We start from the raw sequence: 24,383 nt of genomic DNA on the forward strand, positions 1-24,383 counted from the left end.
GGCTTTTTGGGGTTAATATTTGTTTTCAGTAATGACTTTGTTTTCTATGCATTTTAAAGGGAAAAACAAGGAAAAAATTTACTATTTCTCCAATTTCATCCCCTATACAGTAGTTTTAATATAAACACTGCTACTGTACAAAACCCACACATTTTATCTGCTTATTTGTCCTGGTTATCACAAGATTTTAATTATGTCCCTTGTACAAAGTATGGTGACAATATATTATTTGAAAATAAAGGTGTATTTTTTTTTTCTATGGTGTTTTTTTTCCCCCCACTAATCTCACGTGCACGCAGGCGGGAACGCATGTGCACGTGCACACGGGAGCTTGCACGAGCACAGCAGCAGCAGTACTGTTTGACTTATAAAAACGTCCTGCTAGAGCCTCTTAACGACTCCAGGACATTTTTATAAGTCTGATTGTCATTAAGTGGTTAAAACTATAATGGCTGAAAACTGAGAAATCATGATTTTATTTATTTTTTTCTTATTATTCTCTTTACAATACATATAAAATAATTCATAGCAAAAAGGACCACCAAAAGAAAGCCTAATTTGTGGCAAAAAAAAAATACATAGATCATTTCAGTGTGATAAGTTATCGCTGAATGAATGGGAGGAGCTCTGAAATGTGAAAATTGTTTTTGTTTTTAAGGGGAAAAAACCTGTGATCCTGTGGTGGTTAAAAAACATTTTTTCCTATGTTTCCTTTAAAACCAATTTTCTCAAAAATTACATGGTCTTTTTTGGAACATCAATTTTCAGCTAATTCAGAATTCAGCTGTTCCGATCAACTCTACTTTGCATTCTCAATGGCGGCAGAAAAGGAGAGAATCATGGGTGTGGGGGGAAGGAGTTGCTAGATGAGGGATGAAATGCTCTGCCCTGTGCGGTGACATGAGTGTAAACCAGGGCTGTGGAGTCGGTACAAAAATCCTCCGACTCCTCAGTTTAGGATTCCACCGACTCAAACTCCACGACTCCGACTCCTCTAATTTGCATATTACAATCTTGTTTATTAAAAGTATGTAACATGAAATTCGTCTCTTAACTGCCAACGCTTAGGAATTTTAAAAGACAACTGAAGTGAGAAGGCTATGGAGACTGCCATATTTATTCCCTTTAGTCATAGACTAAAACTAGTCCTTGGTAAGAGTACTTGTAAAAGGTACAGACCAGAACAAAGAACATCAGGCCCTAGGCAATGTAACTGTGGGTACATGTAAGAGTGATGTGCAGGTACTCTGCAGGGGAATGAAGGGATTCTTCCTCTATTACACATTCTTCATGTACAATCTGAACCAGGTTTATGGGTGATAGACAACACCTCTGTGTTCAATGTGCACAACATTCTCAGTGGATTCCCTGCAGCTCTGTGGAGAGTGCATATGTAGAGTTTAGTACTACTGTGTAACAAAGTAAACAAAGAGACAGATGAAATCAAAGTTTTATACATACCAGGGGCTTCCTTCAGCCCCCTTCAGGCTAATTAGTCCCTTGCTATCCTCCTCCGCCACCTGGATCTTCTGCTATGAGTCCAGGTACTTGAGCCAGTCTGGCGTAGTGCGCATGCACACACTCCGCCGCCGAGAGCGTACTACACCTGCGCAGCACTAATGCGCAGGTGCAGAACGCTCCTGGCTGTGGAAGCGGCATGCGGCCGGACTGCGCTGACTGGCTGATTTACCAGGACTCATAGCAGAAGATCCGGGTGGTGGAGGAGGACAGCGAGGGACAGATTAGCCTGAAGGGGCCTGGAAGAAGCCCCAGTGTATATGTAAATTATTTATGATGACTATTATCTGAGAAATAGAATATTTTATCATATTTTCTATTTTAATTACAGTTTAAATTCATTAGGAGTCGGTGCATTTTTTTCCGACTCCAGGCACCCAAAATTGCTCCGACTCCACGACTCCGACTCTGACTCCACAGCCCTGGTGTAAACAGATTTGAAAGTAGCCTTCTTTTGCTCCAAAATTATTAGTTTATGTTGAATTATATTTATGGTGTACAGTATATATTTTCTTTGAGTCAGTGGATTTTCACTTCAAGATAATCTTATGTTGGTTTCTTCCTCTTCTGCTTGCTGATCAATGTTCAGGTGAAGCGGAGATGATAACCTTTTCCATCTTCCTTACAGGACTTGGAGAATGCATACCACATCACTGAAATTCATGATGCTCTTGCACTATCGGAGATTTGTGAAAACAGGAAGCTGTTTTTAATCGGAACACACGTGACGAAAGATGACTCTCAGATCTCGTCTGGGATACTAGATGCAAAGGAATTTCTTGCACAGCTCCTTTCAGAAAGTTCTGCTAAAAAATCTTAGTTGCACTTGTCTTAAGCTCATGCCAAAATCTAGATTCTGCAGTTATAAAATGTCTGTTGAAGGATTTCTATGCTCTGAATAATAATAATGCAAAGTGCTTTGCAATTTTACTATATAAAATAGGTCTTTATTTAAAGTACACTTGAATGAATGCAGCCCATGGTGCAGCCCTCCTCCTCAGTGTCCAGATGCTACTCGTTGTCCTTGGGGTCCCTCCTGTTCCCCATACCTGGTCCTCTTAACCTTTTGGGGACCGACGTAGTTTGAATCTACGTCCAGCAGGTGGTGCTGCCGCCCTGACTGGACGTTGATTCAACGTCTGCACTAACAAACTGTCCCGACGTGATTGTGCGCACCGGAGAGGGGAGATTAAGCTGTCATATGACAGCTGACATCTCCCTTCAGTGATCAGCAGCCATCACGTATGGCTGCTGATGACGTGATCACTACGATCGCCATCGTAGTGATCAATTTGACAGCTTCGACGGTAGGGGGAAGAAGAGCATCCGCTCACCAGAGGGGTCCGCTGCGGCACATTGCTGGAGCCTGAAAGGTGAGTAATGGCTGCTGACTGAAAGAGGGGGACCTGGCCACACAGGGGACCCTATGCACAGCAAGACCCTGCCGAGATCCGGCAGCTCTAACCCCCCCCCCCCCCCCCAACGCGCCCCTCCTCCTTTCAGCAAAAACGCCTGGTCCTTAAGGGGGGTTAGGTGGACGGTCCCGAAAAGGGTTAAAGAGGAGCTGTTAGGTATAAGGTCTCAGAGAAAATAAACACATATATCAGTAGCTAAAGATTGGCTGTACTTACATTACATATGCATTTCACTGTCCACGTTTGGATTTCACAGAATTTGTATATAGTATATGCAGAGATAGATGCTCCTGACAGCTCATGGCAGGCTCCATGTTTTTCTGTCAAATGTGTCGTCATGTCCTGCCTGCTTCCTGATCACAGATAAGCTCCTACTTGAACAACACAGTGTGCAGTGAATATTAATGAGCCATGTGGCTAGGAACAATAGCTGACTCCTGCAGTGTACTCTGCCCGAGATTTATCAGTGCTACACGCTGGACTGATTACACAAGCTGCTGTAACGTCTCATTAGCAGCCGAGGGGAGGGCCCCAGAATGCTTTGCAGTTTAGTATGCGGCTTGCGTCTTTATGGGTCTATAACAGACTTGCTGATAAGCACACATCAAAGGTAACTGAGATTTTTATCTTCACTAATGGCTTTTGAGCTTCCTTCTAAACTGTTTAACACAGGAGAATAGAGGTTTAAATTAGCTTCTGCAGCCTGACAGTTACTCTTTAAGTATTCCTTCAGTTGGCTTTCCTAAAGTTCCCCCAAGCGGCGCTGTTCGATTCAGAACTATGCAAGTGCGAGTTCTGAACTGTGCCTGCATAACAAAGGTAACTGCTTATTCATTAATGTTTTATTTCACTGTGCGTTCACAGCTTAAGGTGTCCATTAACGGTCCAATTTCTGGCGAAAAATCGATCGATAAGATAATTCTGATCGGATTGGTTGTAAATAATCTCCGTTGGTGGACACAATCAATTACAAATGATTGAAAAAAATGTCCGATTGAATTTCCGTCAAACCAAAATTAGGTTTTTCTTGGCAGTTGTGATAGATAGGAAGCAAAGATTGGTTCATTGAGGGTATAGTGAACGATGTATTACAATATTTCACTTCCAATCAGAATTATCTGATCACTCAAACAATTTTTTTGCTAAAAATTGGATCATTAGTGGCCACCTTTAGAGTCACTCTGCGCCATTTGGTGGAGCTTCTGGAAGCGCCAGAGGACGGGGGGCGGGAGGACAGCGAGCAGCATCTGGAGACTCAGGAGGAGGTAATCTAGCCCACCATGGGCTACATTCAGTCATTTTTTTGTTTTTTTTGTCTGACTTGGGTACTTTTAGGAGGACATTTTTTTTCACAGGTCACATTTATTCAGTATGGGACCTGTCTTTAGGGCGTGGTTATTATCTGCTTAACTATATATATTTATATATATTTAACTGAATTTCTGAAAACGGGCTTAATTGTTACCTAGTTTTTTATTGTGCAGCATATAACTACACAGTCAAGGGATTCATATGTTCTGTTTGAAACAGAATTGCAGTGTCTATTTATAAACTGGCTTCTGTTATGAAAAAGAGCAGGAACAATCTTGTTACATAATAGGACCACGTGTACCTGTTACATGAGGGCTGATGTATCAGAAGAATCCCAGCAGTGCTGTCCATGGGTAGTAATCAGATTCCAGCTTTCAGCTGATCTTAGAGAAACAACGATCTGGTATGTTGTCATGGACACGCTTGCCTTTCAGACAAATCTGTATATTGGTTCTATAAAATCTTTCCCTGAGTTTCTCACTCTGTTTTATATTAGCTTGTATTACAAAACCCTGAATATGTGCACAGATCTACTGTTAAACGTCAAAACTGCTGATTAAATAAAGTTTGCCTTTTTATCAAGAAAGTGTCATGGTTTTTAATTTTAACAGAGGTGCTTAACTTGAATCCTTGTGCAGATCGCTTGATACTCCTCCCTGTATTGCCTGTTGAAGCGGGATTGAGCCTGCGAAACGCGTTACAAAATTTTTTGGGGAGTTTCTAATACATGTGTTTGACTGTCTGAATCACAGCCGTTGTCGTGTCTGCTTGAGGGAGGTAATACCACCACTTCCACCTCCACCACCTCCTTCATTTTTGCCATTTGAGTTGGTTTTTAAACTCATTTAATCTAATTTTATACTTTTGCCGCCTCTGTTCATTGTATACGATTTCGAGTCCACCCTTGGTGGATATTTGCTACCCTTTTTTCCTGTCTACAGAGAGCGGCTTCTTAATCCTGAGTGGGGTCAGGATAACCTCCCCACCTGCCTTTACAGTGGTTGCCTGCTTGTGACCCTGACTTGTGAGTATCTAGCAATACGAATTTATTGCCACCTTATGCAGTATGTATTACACTATTGGGGCTCTTGGTGTTCCCTGTTTTTTCATTTTATGCTTATCGTCTACATTAACGGAAATTTTGTTAACTGAAAAAATCAACTCTATACAATTCATAGCAGCTTGTGGAACATCAGTAATGGCATTTACCTATATCCCCTTCCTGACCTCAGACACTGCAAAACTCCTCGGCCATACCCTCGTTAGGTCCCGCCTGGACCCCTGCGATCCATCATGAACGCAGCAGCCACATTCATCTATTCCTTCCACCATTCTGTATCCACGACTCCCCTATGCAAATCCCTCCACTGGCTCCCTACTTTTTTAAAGTATTTTTTTAGGAGTAGAAAGATAGATGCAAATTGTTTATCTCATCAGTTTTGTACCTTGGGTTCACTTTAAGTTTCTTGGGAAACATGCTGCTGGGATATGATTGCTTAAATGATATTGTATTTTGGGTATATGCCTGCTCAAATATGATCTAAGGTTTGTAATGTGGATGGAGACTGTGCAGCAACATGCGTCTTTGCTACTGCTAACAGTCCTTGTTTTCCACCACCCAGCCACACCAGCAGATTGAGGATGTTGAGAGGTGCTGAAGCTGAGCAGCATTCTATGGAGTGGTCACAAAGATAGGTAATATAATGACAGGGACACACAGAAATGCACTATAAAATATGGCACAGAGAGAGGCATTGTGTGGAGGCATAGGTATAGGCACTATAATAGAGCGACAAAGGCTCTAAAAATGCACTATAATGAAAGTGACAATGTGCTGCAGAGAAGGCCATTGGGGAACACTGAGTGGGCACTAAGATGCTGCCTATTTATGTTATGTGGATTATATACCTGCTTAATTATGTTATTTTTGTTTGAGAGACATGCCTGCATAATTATGTATTGACATGGTGCATAATTGTGTTATGGACATGCCTGTTTACATTTTTATCCAAGATTTTAGAAGTGGTAGCTGTGGGAAACATATTCTGTCTAGTTTATTACATCTCGTGGCTGTATAGTAGATAGGGCCTTGATATTTATTAGGGAAATGGGACCCCATCATAAGGTTGGCTGGGAGACCATTGATTTCTAGCTATATCGATGGTTGCTGTTACTTTGCCCATCTTCTCCCTCAGCGGTTTATTGCCACCACAAACTGGTGTAATCCTGTAACTTATTTAGAGAGCAATGAATGCTCTCAAGGGACGAGCTAGAATCGCATATTACTGTCATTTATAAAATAAGAAGGGATGTTTCCTCGTGCATAGCAAGAATATTATCCTCTCCCATGCAAAACTACCGTAGTCTACTTTGACCAGGCAGGGTTCATACCAATGAGGCAGGCTACAGACAAAACAAATTACAACACTCCACATAATCCAATGGGCCAAATCAAACCCCTTGATGATCCTATCAACAGACGCTGAGAAGGCATTTGATAGGGTAGCATGGGAATTAATTAATTTTTGAGTACTGCAGTGCTGAACCCCCCCCCCTAGTGACCAGGCCATTTTTATTCAAATAGGCCACTGCAGCTTTAAAGGAACACTGTAGGGGGTCGGGGGAAAATGAGTTGAACTTACCCAGGGCTTCTAACTGTCCCCCGCAGACATCCTGTGCCCACGCAGCCACGCACCGATGCTCCGGCCCCGCCTCCAGTTCACTTCTGGAATTTCAGACTTTAAAGTCTGAAAACCACTGTGCCTGCGTTGCCATGTTCTAGCTCCCGCTGATGTCATCACCAGGAGCGTATAGCACAAGCCCAGTATGGTCTGCACCTGCGCAGTACGCTCTTGGTGACATTAGCGAGAGTGAGGAAACTGCAACGCAGGCACAGTGGTTTTCAAACTTTAAAGTCTGAAATTCCAGAAGTGAACTGGAGGCGGGGCCGGAGCATCGGTGAGTGGCTGCTCGGGCACAGGATGTCTGCGGGGCACTATTAGAAGCCCTGGGTAAGTGCAACTCATTTTCCCCCGGCAGGGCCGCACAACACAGCCCACAAGTGATTTCCCCCCCCCCCTTTTCTCCCCACCAACAGAGCTCTCTGTTGGTGGGGTCTGATCGCCCCCAGATTGTTTATTTATTTTTTTTACAAATATTTTTCTTGCTGTTTTTCATTTAAAAAAGGATTTCTTCTTTAAAACATCCATTTCTTTAAAACATCCCTACCCACAGCCAGCCAATGATGGCGATCGGCTGTCATAGGCTTCTGCCTATGAGAGCCGATCACTCTCCAGTGTCCCAGGGGGACAGCTGTGTCACACGGCAATAGCAGCCGTGTCACGCGGCAATAGCCGCTCGGAGACTGAAGGCGGGGTGGAGCTCCGCCCCCCCTCCCCCAAGCAGGAGATGCGCGCGCAGCCTGCGTGCGATCTCCTGCATTAGCTGGCCCAAGGACTTCACGCCAATCGGCGGTAGGCGGTCCTGGGGCTGCCGCCGCGGCCACGCCCATCAGCGTGACGCGGTCGGCAAGAGGTTAAGAGGACACTTCAATGCATAGGGGTCTCAGACAAGGGCGCAAATTAACTTTTTCTCCTGAGTTTTCATTTGCTCTTTAGTACCCAAAAGTAGGTGAAAAAGTACTATCAAAATTATTTTCTGTTTGTTTTTTGTTTTTGTTTTGCTTTTGGTGGTTTAATTGCTTAAGGGCCACGGGCCTAAACAACCCCCCCCCCCCCCCCCTTAAGGACCAGGCCATTTTTTACAAAATGGGCCACTGCAGCTTTAAGGCCTCGCTGCAGGGCCGTGCAACTCAGGACACAAGGGATTTCCTCCCCCCCACCCCACTCTTTCTGCCCACCAACAGAGCTCTCTGTTGGTGGGATATTATCAGTCATAGGATGTTTATTTTTTTTGTCAAGAATTATTGACAATTAATTATTGAATTATGTATAAAAATACATTTTTATTTATTTTCAACACCTCCTCCCTCCCCCCCGCCAGCCAATCACTATGATCGACTGTCATAGGCTTCAGCTTATGACAGTGGATCACCTCCAAGCCTACCAGGGGGACAGCCGTGTGGCTGTCCCCAGTACAGCGATGCCTTAGATCGCAGCGCTGTACGGAGAAAAAAGACATCTCCTAGTGGCGATCGCCACTGGGAGGCTGATGACGGAGCGGAGATCTTGCAAAACACGCCCCCAGGACTGCACACCGATCAGGGTTAGGCGGTCCTGGGGGTGGCGCTGCGTTCACGCCTATCGGCGTGACGTGGTCCTGGAGAGGTGAAAAGACATTTTCTTAACAAGGTGTGAAAATATCACCTAGGAGAAAATGTTAATTGCGTATGGGCCAAGATGTTAACCCGCATCCTTATACACAACTCCAACTGCCAGAGTCAAAACTAACGACATCTTATAACCCTTTCCCATATATAATGGCACATGGCCGGGATGTCCACTTTTGCCTCTAATTTTTGTCCTTTCCTTCTCAGTAACAATCTGACTGAATCCCAACATATCAGGTGTTATTAGGGCAATCTGAACACAAAATAGCAGATTATGCAGATGACCATTTATTCTTCATGTCAAATTAAAACTTAGAATATCCCTCCCCAAACTATTGACAGGATTTAAGACATTTGGAATAGTTACTAGATTTAAAAATAAACTTGGAAAAATGTGAGGCCATTACTGTGGTAAAGTACAACCAACCTAACTCAGGTAGTGGAATGGAGCAGACATTCAAAATTGAAGCAGTGGGTATCTTTAGAACAGAACCTATTAAACTCTTCCATAAATAAGATTCTCTGCGCCCTCAAAAGCCTCATGCACACTCACCCTGCCAGCATTCTTATTAGCCAGACTATCATAACACTGGCTAAAATCCACACACCCACAAATCTCATCTTGGCCTTCATCATTTTTGCCAGTTTTAGATAACCTTAACTGTCCTCCTGGTTGCATTAAAAATAACTGTGTCTTGATTCACACTACAACGAAGTAGACCAACAGAGACTGGATTATTCCTCAATCACCCTCAAACATTACATTTCTAGGGTCATGACCTATTCAACATTTCCTGCTTTCACAAAGGAAAGAAACCAGACTTCTCCAAGAAAACGCCCCCTTTGAAGACTTCTGTGATGCTGAAGGACCAATCAAGGGAGCCTTGTTTCAAATATGCTCGGCTCTGACCCATCCCAAATAGCAGCAAGAACTGAGATGACGCTCAGTGGGAGAGAATACTGCTGTTTGCACACAAAGCTTCTATTTCTCTCAGGGTATTGTAATCCATTTTTAACATTCTCATCTGATGGTATCTCACAACTCACAGGCTGAGCAAAATATATCCATGTACAGACAATTGTTGGATATGAAAGGCAAACTGGGGCAATTGTACACATTTTCTGGGATTGATTGGTGGAATATATTTTACATAAATTGACCCATCCAAACAACCCCACTTTTTTTTTTTACACTATAGCTCTTGGAATACTAAGTTATTTATATATAATCTCAATTGACATTTAGTTAAAGGAACGTCTGAGTGTGTGCAGTGCGGGCAAACATTTTGGAACTTTGGGGGTCCCAGCGCTGGAACAGAGGGTTGGGGGAAGTCTCCCATAGGATCCAGAGGCTTCCCTTTCCCAAGGTAAGTATCTCAAAGTTTGCTTTAGAGTCCCAGATTTACTTTAATGTAGAAAGAGTCCTAATAGCTAGACACTGGAAATCCACTAACCCTCCAGCCCATACTGAATGGCTTCAAGAAATAGCCTCTACATAGAGAATGGTGGGACTCACCCGTGGCAGTCATGGGAAGGAAGAGTTTTATTGGTTTATTTGGCTCCCTTGGCATGATTCCACTAAGAAAGATGAGCCTATTTTTGGTGAGGTTTGATTTGTATAGTAGAGACTGGGTCACATCCTCAAACTTACACTCTCTACACCCCACCCAAGAAAATATATCATGCAGCTACATGGTGAGACAGCTCAACAGTACTTGAAGCTGGGCCTGGGGTCATCCCCACTTCCCTCACTCGTTTTGCTCATCATGCTGTTTTCTTTATTCTCAACCTCATCCAATAACTGTAAATCTCTAACTTGTACATAGGATAACTATAGTTCCTCAGTTGAGACTAGATAATCTAGACCCTTCTAGCCCAACATACAAGGAAAATGTACACAGATTGCACTCCCTGATCTACTAACTATACATACACATCAGTGGCGTAGCTAAGGCGCTGTGGGCCTCGGTGCGAGTTTTATATGAGGCCCCCCCAAGTACTCTATGCATAACAATTGATATGGCGCACCAAAACCTGTGTCGGAGGTGCAAGAAGGCGGTGGGGAACAGCTTGTTAATGATTACTACTATTCAAAGTATAGAAGTGATTATTCTAATCACAGGACCAATAGAGAGATAATACTGCAGTTGAGGGAGGGCCCCTCTGGCCCAAGGGCCCCGATGCGGTCGCAACCTCTGCACCCCCTATTGCTACACCCCTGATACACATGTACGTACATACATTGAGCATAGTTTCTATTGTCTAATTGTTTAATTAGCTATACTGTGTGCCTAAACACTATTTTGTTGTGTATAATGTATCAAGCCTTGTGGATTATCACTACTGTCACACGCCTGGCTGGATGACATTTTTGTCTTTTATTGTTCATGTTACAAAAACCTAATTAAGAATCTTAAAAAAAAAAAAAAAAAGAAATTACCGGTAATACATTTATATATTGTACTTTTTTGTTTCCTTAAATAACTCATGTAAAAAAATATCTGACTAATTAATTTTATATTAATTTATATTTGACTTACACTTGTGCTGCTGTTTACACATGTTTAAATGGTCAGATACAAGCATCTTTAATATAGGTGTAGATATTTTACAGTTTAGATTATAACAATCTATACAGGTAATGTACATATTCTCTTTTTTCAAATACTTTGTTATATTCACTAGAAGATATTTCAAATATCTTACATTTGTACATACAAAACAAAGAAATATTATTTATTAAGCATAGCGCTCAGGCACTAAATTGTGTTTTACTTTCAACACAATATTAAGGTCTGTAAAAATAAAAATATTGGGGGATAAAAGTGTTAAAAAAAAACTGAAGATGGCATCATAGAGGCTGCTTTAGTCCATGACAGATCCACATTCCGATGGTAGACCTTCTGATCTTCTCCATTTAGATAATCGACATTTAAACCATTTCTAGAAAAAGAAAATCAGAATTAGCCATGGTAGCTCAGATCCTATGCAGCAGGTGTCTTATAGCAGATTAAAAAAAAGACAAACTTCAAGGCTTGCCAAAGGGCTTACTGTCCCAAAACAGTGGGCTGTCGCTGGAGAAGCTGACTTTTGTCTCTGATGGATTTTTGACATTTTCAACAAAGAACTTTTTTACTCCATTGGTGCTAACCCAAACCCTCTTGCTTTGCAGTGGCAGCCCGAGTGGTGAAGGGGCTGCGGGTCATAGAACACGCTGATCCAGGGGCGTAGCAATAGGGGGTGCAGAGGTAGCGACCGCATCAGGGCCCTTGGGCCAGAGGGGCCCCGAAGGGCCCTCCCTCAACTACAGTATTTGCCCTCTATTGGTCCTGTGCTCATAATAATCACTTCTATAGATACTTTGAATAGTGGTAATCATTAACAAACGGTTCCCCATCCCCTTCTTGCACCTTCTTGACACTGTAGTTGCCATTGGCAGGTTTTGGTGCGTCGTATCAATTATTATGTATAGAGTGCTTGGGGGGCCCCATTCTAAAACTTGCATCGGGGCCCAGAGCTCCTTAGCTACGTCACTGCGCTGATCTCCTTGCGTGAGTGTTACCCTATGCCCCATTTGCTAGTTGGAAGGACCAAGACAGTGGATCGCGTAACTGCATTGCTGAAAACTTGATCAGCAGCACCCAATGGGTAAGTGGCTAATAAAATGCAGGGATTCTCTTATTTACCTGTAAACAAAAACAACATAAGGTAAGTTCATTACACGATTTAATCCCTTGAATTTGGAAAAGTGCTTCAGTGGTTTTTTCTGATAACAGCACCAAAAAACAAAATAAATGTGTTATTTCAATAATTTAAATTTACGTAATAGAGTTTGAGGTAGTGCAAGTGTCGGTTTTCTGATCACAGGTAGACGGCTGAAATTCACAGCTCTACATGTGAGCATGAATGAGACCGAAGTAGGTTTGCTGGCTTAGATACTTATATTTTTGTTTGAGGGTTTGTTCACACTACGATAGAGCATCTTTAGAGGGTAGTGTACTCAATGTGCTGTACCTCCTCCTGTAGACCATGGAAGTTTCTCCCACTGTCTGCAGAGCTGATACATGGCATATCATCAGATATGGCATCACATCCACTAAGTAACACTCAGGTCACAAATGTCTGTTGAGGTTTTGTAATGAACAAACCTGTATCTGGCGAAAACAGATTTTGTGACCAGCCTGTAGGAACACATGGGTCCATTCTACATGTTCATTAATCCATTGCCGTCCGATCCAGAGAACAGTCTGGTGGAGAACCTGTTTTGAATCAACCCTATTTGTATTAGTTTCAGTAAGTTGTAGTCTTTGTTTACTGTAATGTTCTCACATCTATCTGACTGTATTACTTTACGGCTAATATTTTGTATGTGCAGGAATATCAGGAAGGTTTCAGTTAAATAGGGGCAGATTTATTAAAACCAGTTCAAGGAAAACTGGAGCAGAACTAGAGCAAAAATGAAGCAGATGTCCCGGTCTAGTTTTCTGATTGGTCGTTTCGAGCAACTGCTCAACAACTGCACCCATTTTCACCAGATTTGTTCCATTTCTCCTTGCACTGGGTTTGATAAATCTGCCCATCGTTTATTTTGCTGCATGAAATATAATTAAATGAGAAAGAAAATATATCCCAAGTTTCCACTAGAGGGCAGTAGAGCGACGTGTAGCCTTGTGTATTACTTTCCAAACAATTCCTCATTACTAGTTTGTGATGGGAACAGAATGACACCACAATAATATGTAAATTAAAACCATTCCCCTCCAGAGCACTTGTTCTGTATACCACAAAGCATTAAGTAGAAAAATACACATTTCAATAGATTTGTAGTGACTTAATATGGTCACCTTTAGTAAAAACAAGGATGATCCAAAAAATAAATCTAATTGCCTTGGACTCTGGATTTGATCATCAGGCAGTCGCCGCTAAGATAACACACATACTACAGTGTTATGTGTTTGGCCCATATCCAATTAAATACTAGGATTGGAAATAAATATATCCTTTTGATTGCACTAGACTTTAGCCTGTCACTTCTTGCTGTTCCATCAACCATATCATTCAACTGCACTATCCACTAAAGTAAAATGAGTAGTGCAACCAGCAATTTCAATTTGTTTGGACAATAGCACTTTATCACTATTTATGAATTATGCATTTTGTATGAGTTTTTATACTGAAATTGTTTGCACTTATCGGGCTTGATTCACAAAGCGGTGCTAACCTACTTAGCACGTCTAAAGTCTTTAGACGTGCTAACCAGGGTGCTAAGTAGGTTAGCACCGAATTTCTGAATCAGATAATTCGGTGCTAATCTACTTAGCACCCTGGTTAGCACGTCTAAAGACTTTAGACGTGCTAAGTAGGTTAGCACCGCTTTGTGAATCAAGCCCATCCACTTTATAACCAGCATTTGTAATGTAGGCAGGCTCCCACACACGTTAGAATTATGAGATGGATTGGAAGTACAGTTTTGTTCGCACAATGTGAATGTGAGAATCTATCTAACCTTTTGTAAAAAGAAGGTAGTGGAAATGTGACCTGTCAACTAAAAAAAACAAACAAAAAACAGCAAAATAAAATGAATATGAAAAGCCTATTTTTGCATTATTGACATGTTTACAGAATGATTGCTTGCTGCCATATGTGCCAGAGAACCAGACACTGCTTTCCGGACAGATGAGTTTCAGTCCAGGGGAGAACAAACAGCTCAGTGTAAGGGCAGACACAGGCTATGCACTGCATTACCCATTAATGTATCCATTTCATCTGCTGCTAAATGGAATGGGACAATTAAAGGCTTTCTGTATCCTAGCTAGGTTAGGGAGAAAAGCAATAGGGAACAAACAACTGATAATACAGCTGAACAAAGATATCATAGTGACTGTGGGAGTTAACTGTTTGTGACATGTGCAATGTGTTTATGCCCTAAGTGTAGCCTTGTATCTGATAAGCAGGCCTCGTCTGCCAAGTCATATGATGACAACCAGAGACAAATACCATGTGGTTATTTTTAATGTTATTACAAGGTTTAGTGTTATGCCAGATTAAATGACAGCTGTCTCATACCAAAGAATGCAATTACTTTTACATTTTATGAGAATTCCAAGTAAGAATGTCTACAACAAGAGGGATATATGTACACGGTGTGCTAAGGTACTATAAAGTTGTGTTGTTTTTGCTAGATGGTCAGATTTGTACGTTAAAAGAAATCAAAAGGATGCATTTTATGGGGTGTTTGTATAGGTCTCTAAATCTGGAGTTTTTCTTTCCTGCGGTACTATTTTAAAGCACAGTAAACCAAAGTGATATATCCAGTTTCATACGTTTTCAAAGCTGTTGGGATAATGTCATCACAGCACATGGTCCATTCAAAAGCAACATAAAGATATCTGTGGTCCACCTGACATGCATGAATTGTAGTTCAGTGAATACTGATACCTGCTAGCTCTTTGTGAGTGTGTAATACACCTAAAGTGAACCAATGTGATGTACAGTGCTGTGCAAACCTATTCACCCATCTGGACTTTGTACCCATTTTGTTACACTCCCACCTATAATTCTAATGCTTCTTACCTACTTAAGGACCACGCTGATTGAAATCTACGCCCTGTTTTGGTGGTTACCTGGCTGGCAGGGCGTAGATTTCAATCACCGCCACAGCACGCATCCGCCGTTTTCGTCGATCTCGCAGCTGAATCCCCGCCGTCTCCCATCGCAGCTCACTTGCTCTGCCTGTCTCTATGACGACAGAACCCTGTGAGCCGGTCAGGAGCCGATTTCATTGGCTCCTGGCCGTGTCTATTTATGTAAGCATTTCCCATAGGCTTACATTGATAGACACGATCAGGAGCTAATGAAAGCGGCTCCTGACTGGCTCACATGACTCTGCCGTCATAGAGATGGCAGAGTGGATGTCCTGAGGATCCCAGCATGCGGCGGGTATATGCGGCGATTCGTCGGGTTTCCGTCATTATTGTACCAGAGGTCTCTTGTCCCTAAGGGGGCAGAGACCGCTGGTACTTAAGTGGTTAGACTATTTTATGTAGATCCTTCACATAAAAAATATGATTAAGTTGGTGAAGTGAAATAAGAAAAATATGTATAATGAAAATTGGCATGTACAATTTGTATTCACCCCTTTGCCGTGAAGCCCCTAAAAAGTCCTGGTGCAACCAATTACCTTCAAAAGTCACATTTTAAGTCCACCTGTATGGAATCTAAGTGTCACATGATCTGTCAGTGTAAACACACCTTTTCAGAAATGCCCTAGAGTCTTCAACACCACTAAGCAAGAGGCATCACACCATGAAAGACCAAGAAGCTCTCTAAACAAGTCAGGGACAAAGTTAATGTGAAGTACAAGTCAGGGTTGGGTTATAAAACAAATATCCAAAGCTTTGAATATCCCTCAGAGCACCATCAAATCCATCATCTTCAAATTGAAAGAACATGGCATCACAACAAACCCACCAAGAGAGGGCCGCCTACCAAAATCCTTAGACTGCGCAAGGACTGGAGGTCATTAATCAAACAGGAAGCATAGCAACCAAAGGTAACCCTGCAGAAGTTGCAGTGTTCCACATCAGAGACTGGATTATCTGTGCATAGGACCATAATAAGCCGTAAACATCATAGAGGTGGGCTTTAAGAGTGGCCAGAAAAAAAGTCATTGCTTAGCATTAAAAATAAGTGTGTAGGAGGTATGAGTGCTGAGGTATTGAACCTTTCATATCAGCAGCATCTCTTATGCAAATCAGGAAGGAGCTGCATGATTGCCCACAAGGTTGTGCATCCAAGGCTGAATTTTAATTAAGCCTAGGACTAATGTCACTGACTGGAAGGGATTTCACCTTTTCAGCTGGATTTCCATTGGCTGCAGGACTTTTCCCTACTGAGGACTGCATACCTGAAGTGAGAGGAATATAAAGACTGACATTTATTTCCTTTTAATCAATACCAGTTGCCTGACATTCTGTTGATCTTTCCTGCATCAGTCTGACTGGATTTGCTGCATGCTTGTTTCAGGTGGGTGATTCAAACTTCATTTAAACATCTGATCTGAATTGCTCGTTCAAGGTCTGTGTCTAAAAATATTAGAGACAGAGGATCAGCAGGATGCCAGGCAACTGGTATTGTTTAAAATGTAAAAAATATGGCAGTCTCCATATCCCTTTCATTTCAAGTGTCCTTGAGGGCCCTTTTCCACTAGCAATCGCTAGCGGTTGCGCTAAATGCTAGCGATTGCGATTCAGCAAAAGTGCAAAATTTCCTGGCGATTTCCCGACGTTTGTGTATGTACTGTATAGCAAAATCGTGGCAAAAATCGTTCCGTGGCGCAATCGCGATTTACTGAAAAAACGAATCACGGTAGTGGAAATTCCCTCCCGCGATTCCTATGTTATTTAGCAAACCGTAGCGATTTTAAAATCGCTACCGATTTGCAATTTTGCGATTCAGCAATCACGAACCCTCTAGTGGAAAAGGGCCCTTAATCTCTTCCCACCCTGCACCTTTTGTCACACAACTGTGATATTCCTGTAACTGTTTAACAGCATTAACATGACACCCTCTCAATTCCTCCTCCAGCCCTAGGTGAGGAGTCGGACGGATGCTACTATAAAAAAAGGATTGAAAACATTGTACAAATATATGATAAATGCTTAAAGGGAATGTCCGAGGTAGTTAAAAAAAATCTACTTACCCGGGGCTTCCTCCAGCCCCTTGCAGTCATCCTGTGCCTTCGCCGCAGCTCCGCTACCAGCTAGTGGCCCGGGCGTCCCCTCGGTGCAGATGCTGACCTTGGCAGGTCGGCATCTACTGCGCCTGCGCGAGAGCTGCCCGCGGTCACGCTGACGTCATCTAGAATGTTCTGCACAGGCAGGCAACTATACCAGCTATACTGGGGCTATGCTACCTATACTAGAGGCCACTATATTACCTACAGTATACTGGGGGCACCTATACCTGGCATTACCCGCCATGGCAGGCTTAGCATGCCACACTCGTTCTTTTCCTTTTTTTGGGCAGGGAGTGTCTTTTAATACCCAGCACCGGGTGTCAAATGCCCGAGGTACCCCACTGCAGTGAGCTAACAAAAGCCAGACTGGTGCATAAGAGCAGCCGGCAAGCACTGAATTCCTAAAGGAGGTGCTTATGATGAAGATTAAAAAGAAGTCGCAGTGTGTCCAAAATAAAATAAATAAAATGTTTCCTTAATTCATGAATTGAAAAGAGTTGTCACTTCAGGATGACCCTCATACACCCTCACACCTGACCAACCAACTTTGCCTTGACATCTTGCAGCATGCGCGATCGATAATGCGACCAATTTTCGTCCTGAAATTGGTCGCCTTGTTGGTTGGGCATGCACATTAAAGTAATCGAATCAGATGGTCGATTGGCCACCAAGTTGCCTGATGTATGGCCACCTTAAGTGTCATTTGGATACAATTGTTATGTGGAGTAAAATATTATTTGTATATATGGATAAATCACCATCTCTTAAAGGCATCAAAGTCCCTAGTCACTTGAATGTTAACCTTCGCAAACAATTTCTGCATACTGATTGTCAATTGGATACACTCTGTAGGATGTTGTTTTGATGCTATAAGCAACTCTTTACTTCAAACAAATTTAGAAATGAAATTAAGACAATCCACAAATAACAGTGTTGGAAGTAGGGTTGCAACGGTATGAAATTCCATGGTAGGATAACCGTCTAAAAAAAATACCATGGTATTACGGTATACGTATTATACAATTATTTGGTCCCGGGCCCCCCCTCCTTACATTTAATAATGTGCCACCCCACTCCTTCAGCATACGTATGATTAAGCCGCCGGCAGATTTGGGGTGCCAGGTAAAACTGTAAAAAGGCTCACCCTGCTCCTGCAAAAGTACTGGTGGCATTAGAGATAGGTGTAGCCAGTAGTAGGTGGTCGCAGCATAGGTAGCCAGGGATAGGTGTAGCCAGTAGTAGGTGGCGGCACCATAGGTAGCCAGGGATAGGTGTAGCCAGTAGTAGGTGGCCGCAGCATAGGTAGCCAGGGATAGGTGTAGCTAGTAGTAGGTGGCCGCAGCATAGGTAGCCAGGGATAGGTGTAGCCAGTAGTAGGTGGCCGCAGCATAGGTAGCCAGGGATAGGTGTAGCCAGAAGTAGGTGGCTGCAACATAGGTAGCCAGGGATAGGTGTAGCCAGTAGTAGGTGGCCGCAGCATAGGTAGCCAGGGATAGGTGTAGCCAGTAGTATGTGGCCGCAGCATAAGTAGCCAGGGATAGTTGTAGCCAGTAGTAGGTGGCCGCAGCATAGGTGGCCAGGTATAGGTGTAGCCAGTAGTAGGTGGCCGCAGCATAGGTAGCCAGGGATAGGTGTAACCAGTAGTAGGTGGCCGCAGCATAGGTAGCCAGGGATAGGTGTAGCCAGTAGTAGGTGGTCGCAGCATAGGTAGCCAGGGATAGGTGTAACCAGTAGTAGGTGGCGGCAGCATAGGTAGCCAGGGATAGGTGTAGCCAGTAGTAGGTGGCCGCAGCATAGGTAGCCAGGGATAGGTGTAGCCAGTAGTATGTGGCCGCAGCATAGGTAGCCAGGGATAGGTGTAGCCAGTAGTATGTGGCCGCAGCATAGGTAGCCAGGGATAGGTGTAGCCAATAGTAGGTGGCCGCAGCATAGGTAGCCAGGGATAGGTGCCCGTAGTATAGACAGCCAGGGGGGACACAGCAGCAGAGGGGGGGGGGGTTACAAATACTCGTCGGCAGGTCCTGCATGCTGTACTGGCTTAATTCTACTTCCTGTTCTTGCATTGCATTTCCTTGTAACAGCACCCAGGGGACGCTGTTTCAGGGAAATGGGACGCAAGATCAGGAAGGAGGAAGAAGCCAGTACAGCGTGCAGGACCTGCCGGCAAGTGATTTATTTATCCTCGCTATGCACCTACCGCTATGTCGCTTCCCCGCCGCTACGCCATATTTATTTCCTTTTAGATAATACCAGGTGCCTGGCTATCCTGCTGATCACCTGGCTCTAATACTTTTAGCCATACACCCTGAACAAGCATATGCAGATCAGATGTTTCTGACATTATTGTCAGATCTGACAACATTAGCTGCATGCTTGTTTCTGGTGTGATTCAGACACTATTGCAGCCAAATAGACCAGCAGGGCTGCCAGGCAACTGGTATTGTTTAAAAGGAAATAAATATGGCAGCCTCCATATCACTCTCGTTACAGTTGTTGAAAGCTGTCTTGTAGAATTCCTTATTGTGCATTCCTAATTGTACAACATCATCTTCTTACAGGACAAACATTTATGTGTTTTTTGTTATCTTTTCATGAACATATATAACTAAACCTTCTGACTCATAAGAAAACTATTTTGCAAGTTTTCTGCTCATGTATTTGTGAGCCAAAAAAAAAAAGTTTCAAAAGAAAAGAAGCTCATAACTCTTTTCAAACAGATTATCCACCCTTTCTGCTTCATGCCAGTGCATTCACTCACCATTGTTACTTCCTCTGAGAGTCCGGCCTCAGCAGCAAACAGCATTAGTGTGGCGTTGTCCGGCTGCTTACACAATTTGAAATTGTGTTCAAGAATGTCGATCTGTTCCTGGCTTAGCGTTCCATTTTCATCTTCCCAGGATTCTTTTTGAAGGGAACTCATTATTACTGCTCGAGTTCCAGGGAATCTGCAATGAATTATGAAACGTTATATTATTCTTAAAGCAACTCAACTGAATTTGTCAGAGCAGAGCCTGCATCCTTATGTTATGGCTGTGACGAGTACTGTTGTAAGCAGCTGCTACCTCCCTCTCATTTAATCATCTGCTAACTGACTGACAAGGGTGCTGGCTAACTGGTCATTAGCTTGTGGCTTTAATTGATAGTGTAGGTTCCACTTCCTGCAAAGATTTCAATATTAAAAGAATTATCTGCTTATAGCCAATGTAAATTGAACCTAATAGGCTCTGGGTCCTATAAAGCCTTCCCATTCCTCTCACGGTTCCCTTGTTCCTGCGCTGTCACCCCCGTTAGCAGTATCCGACCAATCGCTCAAATGCTGGTCTTTACCACCGCTGGAGGTTTCGGAAGTCTTTGGGAGCCCGAGTGTTTGAGCGGGAGAGAATGTGCTAGCAGAGGTGTAGTATAAAGCCGCCCGCCATTGGGAGCACACAGGTTCCCAAAGACTTCTGAAGCCTCCCGCAGCAGCACAGAGCAGCATTTCACCGATTGGTTAGATATTGCCAACGAGGGTGACAGCGCTGGAATAGAGGGCTCTGTAGGACCTAAACCCTTCCTCTCCTTAGGTGAGTATCTGTTGTTGTTTTTTTAGGTGCAATTTACATTCACTTTAAGTAACACTTCAGTTATCTGTGCCAGATATTCATACGTTCAGCTTCACTGCTTAGCTTTTTACCCGGTAAAAGCATGAGGCCTCTTTCACATGGGAGACTAAAGGTGGTGAATTCACTGCCTGTCAGCTGCTCCTGGCCATGTGCCCAGTACCAGTGGTGAAGAGGCAGCCCCCCCATAGAATCTGCAATGCTGCGGTTCTCTGCCAAAATGTAACACCACTGCATATCAAGCAGTGACACTCATGGCGTTACAAACACTACTATTTGGCTGCATTTAATTTGCGACTGAATGGTACTCATGGCAGGAAGCTGGGAGGCTGAACTTCCCAACAAGCGCACAGTTCAACCTCCTATGTGAAAGAGGCCTGAAGGTGTAATGTTTCTTGATAAAATGGCACTACTTTTATATACAGAGATAAGCAATATATATACAGAGTGGAAGCAATTCATATATACATTTTTACATTATAAGTAACAGGTCTAATTTAACCTTCTGGGGACCGCCTGTAGTAAATCCTACGCCGCACTTGTGGCTGCTTAACTCTGATGCGGCGTAGGATTTACGCCACCTGCTCATTCTGCTCCCACCATGATGTGCACCCGAGAGGGGAGATTAAGCTGTCACATGTCAAATACACTGGTCCTAAAGGGGGGTTAGGCTGCCGGTCCCATGAAGGTTAAAGCAGATTCCTGTGTATAGTATGTAGTTATATATGTATGTGATTTTTATACAATATATCTAAGAAAAAAACACTTGTGCAATAAGTTCAACCATGCGCAATTTTAAAGCATTCTTTGTAAAATAAAAAAAGTATTTTTCTACTTTATTATTTGCTGCTATGGGCATAGTTTTTTTTTTGTTTGTTTGTTTTATTATGTATTGGACCCAATACAAAAAAAAAGGAATCTGCTGCCTGATTTGATGGCACTGCATGGGCCCGGCACTAGGGGGCGCATGCAGCATTGTCAGAGGGACCTGCCAGGGGACAGGAAGCAGATGAAGAATGAAGAGGAGGAGATCGCTGCTAAGAAGATGGGAATCCGTGTGCAGGGAAGCCGCAAGGTGTCGGCAAGGTATCCTGCACGCCTGAGCCGCCGCAGGTGAATACTAGCAATTATTGGATGAGCCTGACTCATTCTTTATGATAGTAGCTATTTTTTTAAGACGAGTCATTCTCATCCTTAACCACTTGCCGACCGCGCACTCATACCGCGCGTCGGCAAAGTGGCAGCTGCAGGACCAGCGACGCAGTATTGCGTCGCCAGCTGCAGCTTAATTAATCAGGAAGCAGCCGCTCGCGCGAGCAGCTGCTTCCTGTCAAATCACGGCGGGGGGCTCCGTGAATAGCCTGCGGGCCGCCGATGGCGGCTCGCAGGCTGAATGTAAACACAAGCGGAAATAATCCGCTTTGTTTACATTGTACGGCGCTGCTGCGCAGCAGCGCCGTAAGGCAGATCGGCGATCCCCGGCCAATCAGCGGCCGGGGATCGCCGCCATGTGACAGGGGACGTCCTGTCACTGGCTGCACAGGACGGATAGCGTCCTGTGCAGCCCCGATCCCCGGGGATGACCAGGTAGGAGAGGGAGGGGGGAATTTCGCCGCGGAGGGGGGCTTTGAGGTGCCCCCCCCGCCACCCACAGCAGGCAGGAGAGATCAGACCCCCCCAGCACATCATCCCCATAGGGGGGAAAAAAGGGGGGCAATCTGATCTCCCTGCCTGCACCCTGATCTGTGCTGGGGGCTGCAGAGCCCACCCAGCACAGATCACTCAAAACAGCGCTGGTCCTTAAGGGGGGGGTAAAGGGTGGGTCATCAAGTGGTTAATGATAGGGAGGTTAACCTCCGTGGTGGTAATCCCAGGCTGGGGTGGGGGCGGAAACCACAGTTCAGAGTGGTAATCCCAACCTTTGCTCGGGGTAGCCGCCGGAGGCTCTATACAGAGCAATGTGCGCAGCAAGAGAGTTTCTACATACCTCCCAGGGATCCCGACGTCGGCCTCCATTCTTCTTTCTCTCCTCCGAGGCTCTGCTTTCTGCTGGTGAGATTGCCGTCATGACGACAGCCGGCAATCTCACTTTAGAGTTGCAGCGCCACCCTGAGGATGGAGTGAAAACTGCAGTGCTGGAGCCAGGGAGGTGAGTGATTTCTGGCACTGCTGCAGATCTCACTGGCAGCATGATTTTTCCCAGCTTTTAGGGTCTGAAAGGGTGCAAAAAAATTGCACCGCTTTTAGACCTTAAAATCCAGAAAGAATCATAACGCCAAGGGGGTTAAGGCTCTAAGAAATTAATGTTGAATGTTGCAGAATGGGAACAACCTACAAATGTATTAGGGAATAAAGTGGTCTTCTACAGCTGAGTTCCTTGCGCCACCGTTTGAAAAATAAACAAGGTAGGCTGACAATTTAGGTTTTATAGTTTTTATATTTGTAAAGCTTTTTTAATTTGACTTATTATCACTAGCAACCTGTTTTTCAACTTCCAGTTCTGCCTGTCTTATTTCTTTTTATTACACTCCTTATAGGTTTTTAATAAAGATCCCCTAATGCTTTAGGGCACTAAATGCATTCCTTTTAAACTAAGTTGTCTAAGACATTTTATTTATAGAAATGTTGTTCCCATAAGGGATAATACAGTATTAATTAAGACTTTGATTAAGAGTTTGACATTTACCGTAGTTGTTACTCTGTAGTTTGCTATCCCAGTCTACAAGACTTTGAGAATATTTGAGCTGTTTAAACTTGGCTTCTTTAAAACTCAGTTTTAGTTGGCGTTAAATTTCAGGTCAAATGTTGCCATATTAAAGAGTAACTGTCGAGTATAAAATCAAAAATCAATTCTTTATTTTTATCTGGTAAACAAGTAATAAGGATGCTGATCAGGCAATCCAAAAGTTAAAATCACTATTACTTTTCTTGTTGATAAATTATCATTCCCCAGTTTACCTGACTCTTATTTGGTACACAGAAAATTTGGTACACAAAAGAAAAGTTGCAGGTCTTTTTTTTCTTCTCTACTTCCCCTCAGACTTAACTAATGCAGCCTGATTGGCTGAAGCCTCTTTCCCTCCTGTTTTCCGCTCCCACACCTCTGTTCCTCTCTGATTGGCCAAAATTTCTCAGACTGAAACAGTCTCCTCTGCCTGATTTAGGAAGTGCACTAAGGGCGGATATTACATCACGACTGGCTTCAAAATAGCCACAGTAAATATGGAAACTGTATAGAATAGGATTCTCTACTTTTCCTTTATAAAATTCACAGGAATCATAACGTGGACAGTGCAATACATATGTTATGTAAGTAGAGCAAGTATTTATCTACTTATATATTTGTTTTTTTTCCTGAGATAGTATGGCTGACAGCTCCTCTTTAAAGAGAATCTGTATTGTTAAAATCGCACAAAAGTAAACATACCAGTGTGTTAGGGGACATCTCCTATTCCCCTCTGTCACAATTTCACCACTCCCCGCCGCATTAAAAGTGGTTAAAAACAGTTTTAAAA

The 24,383-nt window shown here is 43.3% G+C and overlaps 2 protein-coding genes across 4 annotated transcripts in view; one reads left to right on the forward strand and one right to left on the reverse strand.

Annotated features, from left to right (window-relative positions):
- The window catches only part of ARL9 (ADP ribosylation factor like GTPase 9), a 36,253-nt gene extending 31,423 nt beyond the window's left edge, over positions 1-4,830 (forward strand). For both annotated transcript variants that reach the window (XM_068234265.1, XM_068234266.1), the window contains exon 4: positions 2,147-4,830. In XM_068234265.1, coding sequence (XP_068090366.1) covers positions 2,147-2,338 — 192 coding nt within the window. In that variant the 3' untranslated portion in view covers positions 2,339-4,830. The remainder of the gene's footprint in view (positions 1-2,146) is intronic.
- Positions 4,831-8,797: 3,967 nt separating this feature from the next.
- Positions 8,798-24,383, reverse strand: part of HOPX (HOP homeobox) — a 47,313-nt gene continuing 31,727 nt past the window's right edge. For both annotated transcript variants that reach the window (XM_068271330.1, XM_068271329.1), the window contains exons 2-3: positions 20,028-20,214; positions 8,798-11,475 (exon numbers count right to left, since the gene is read on the reverse strand). In XM_068271330.1, coding sequence (XP_068127431.1) covers positions 11,398-11,475; positions 20,028-20,189 — 240 coding nt within the window. In that variant the 5' untranslated portion in view covers positions 20,190-20,214 and the 3' untranslated portion in view covers positions 8,798-11,397. The remainder of the gene's footprint in view (positions 11,476-20,027; positions 20,215-24,383) is intronic.

The sequence above is a fragment of the Hyperolius riggenbachi genome, chromosome 1 (genome assembly GCF_040937935.1).
Source record: "Hyperolius riggenbachi isolate aHypRig1 chromosome 1, aHypRig1.pri, whole genome shotgun sequence".
Taxonomy (NCBI): domain Eukaryota; kingdom Metazoa; phylum Chordata; class Amphibia; order Anura; family Hyperoliidae; genus Hyperolius; species Hyperolius riggenbachi.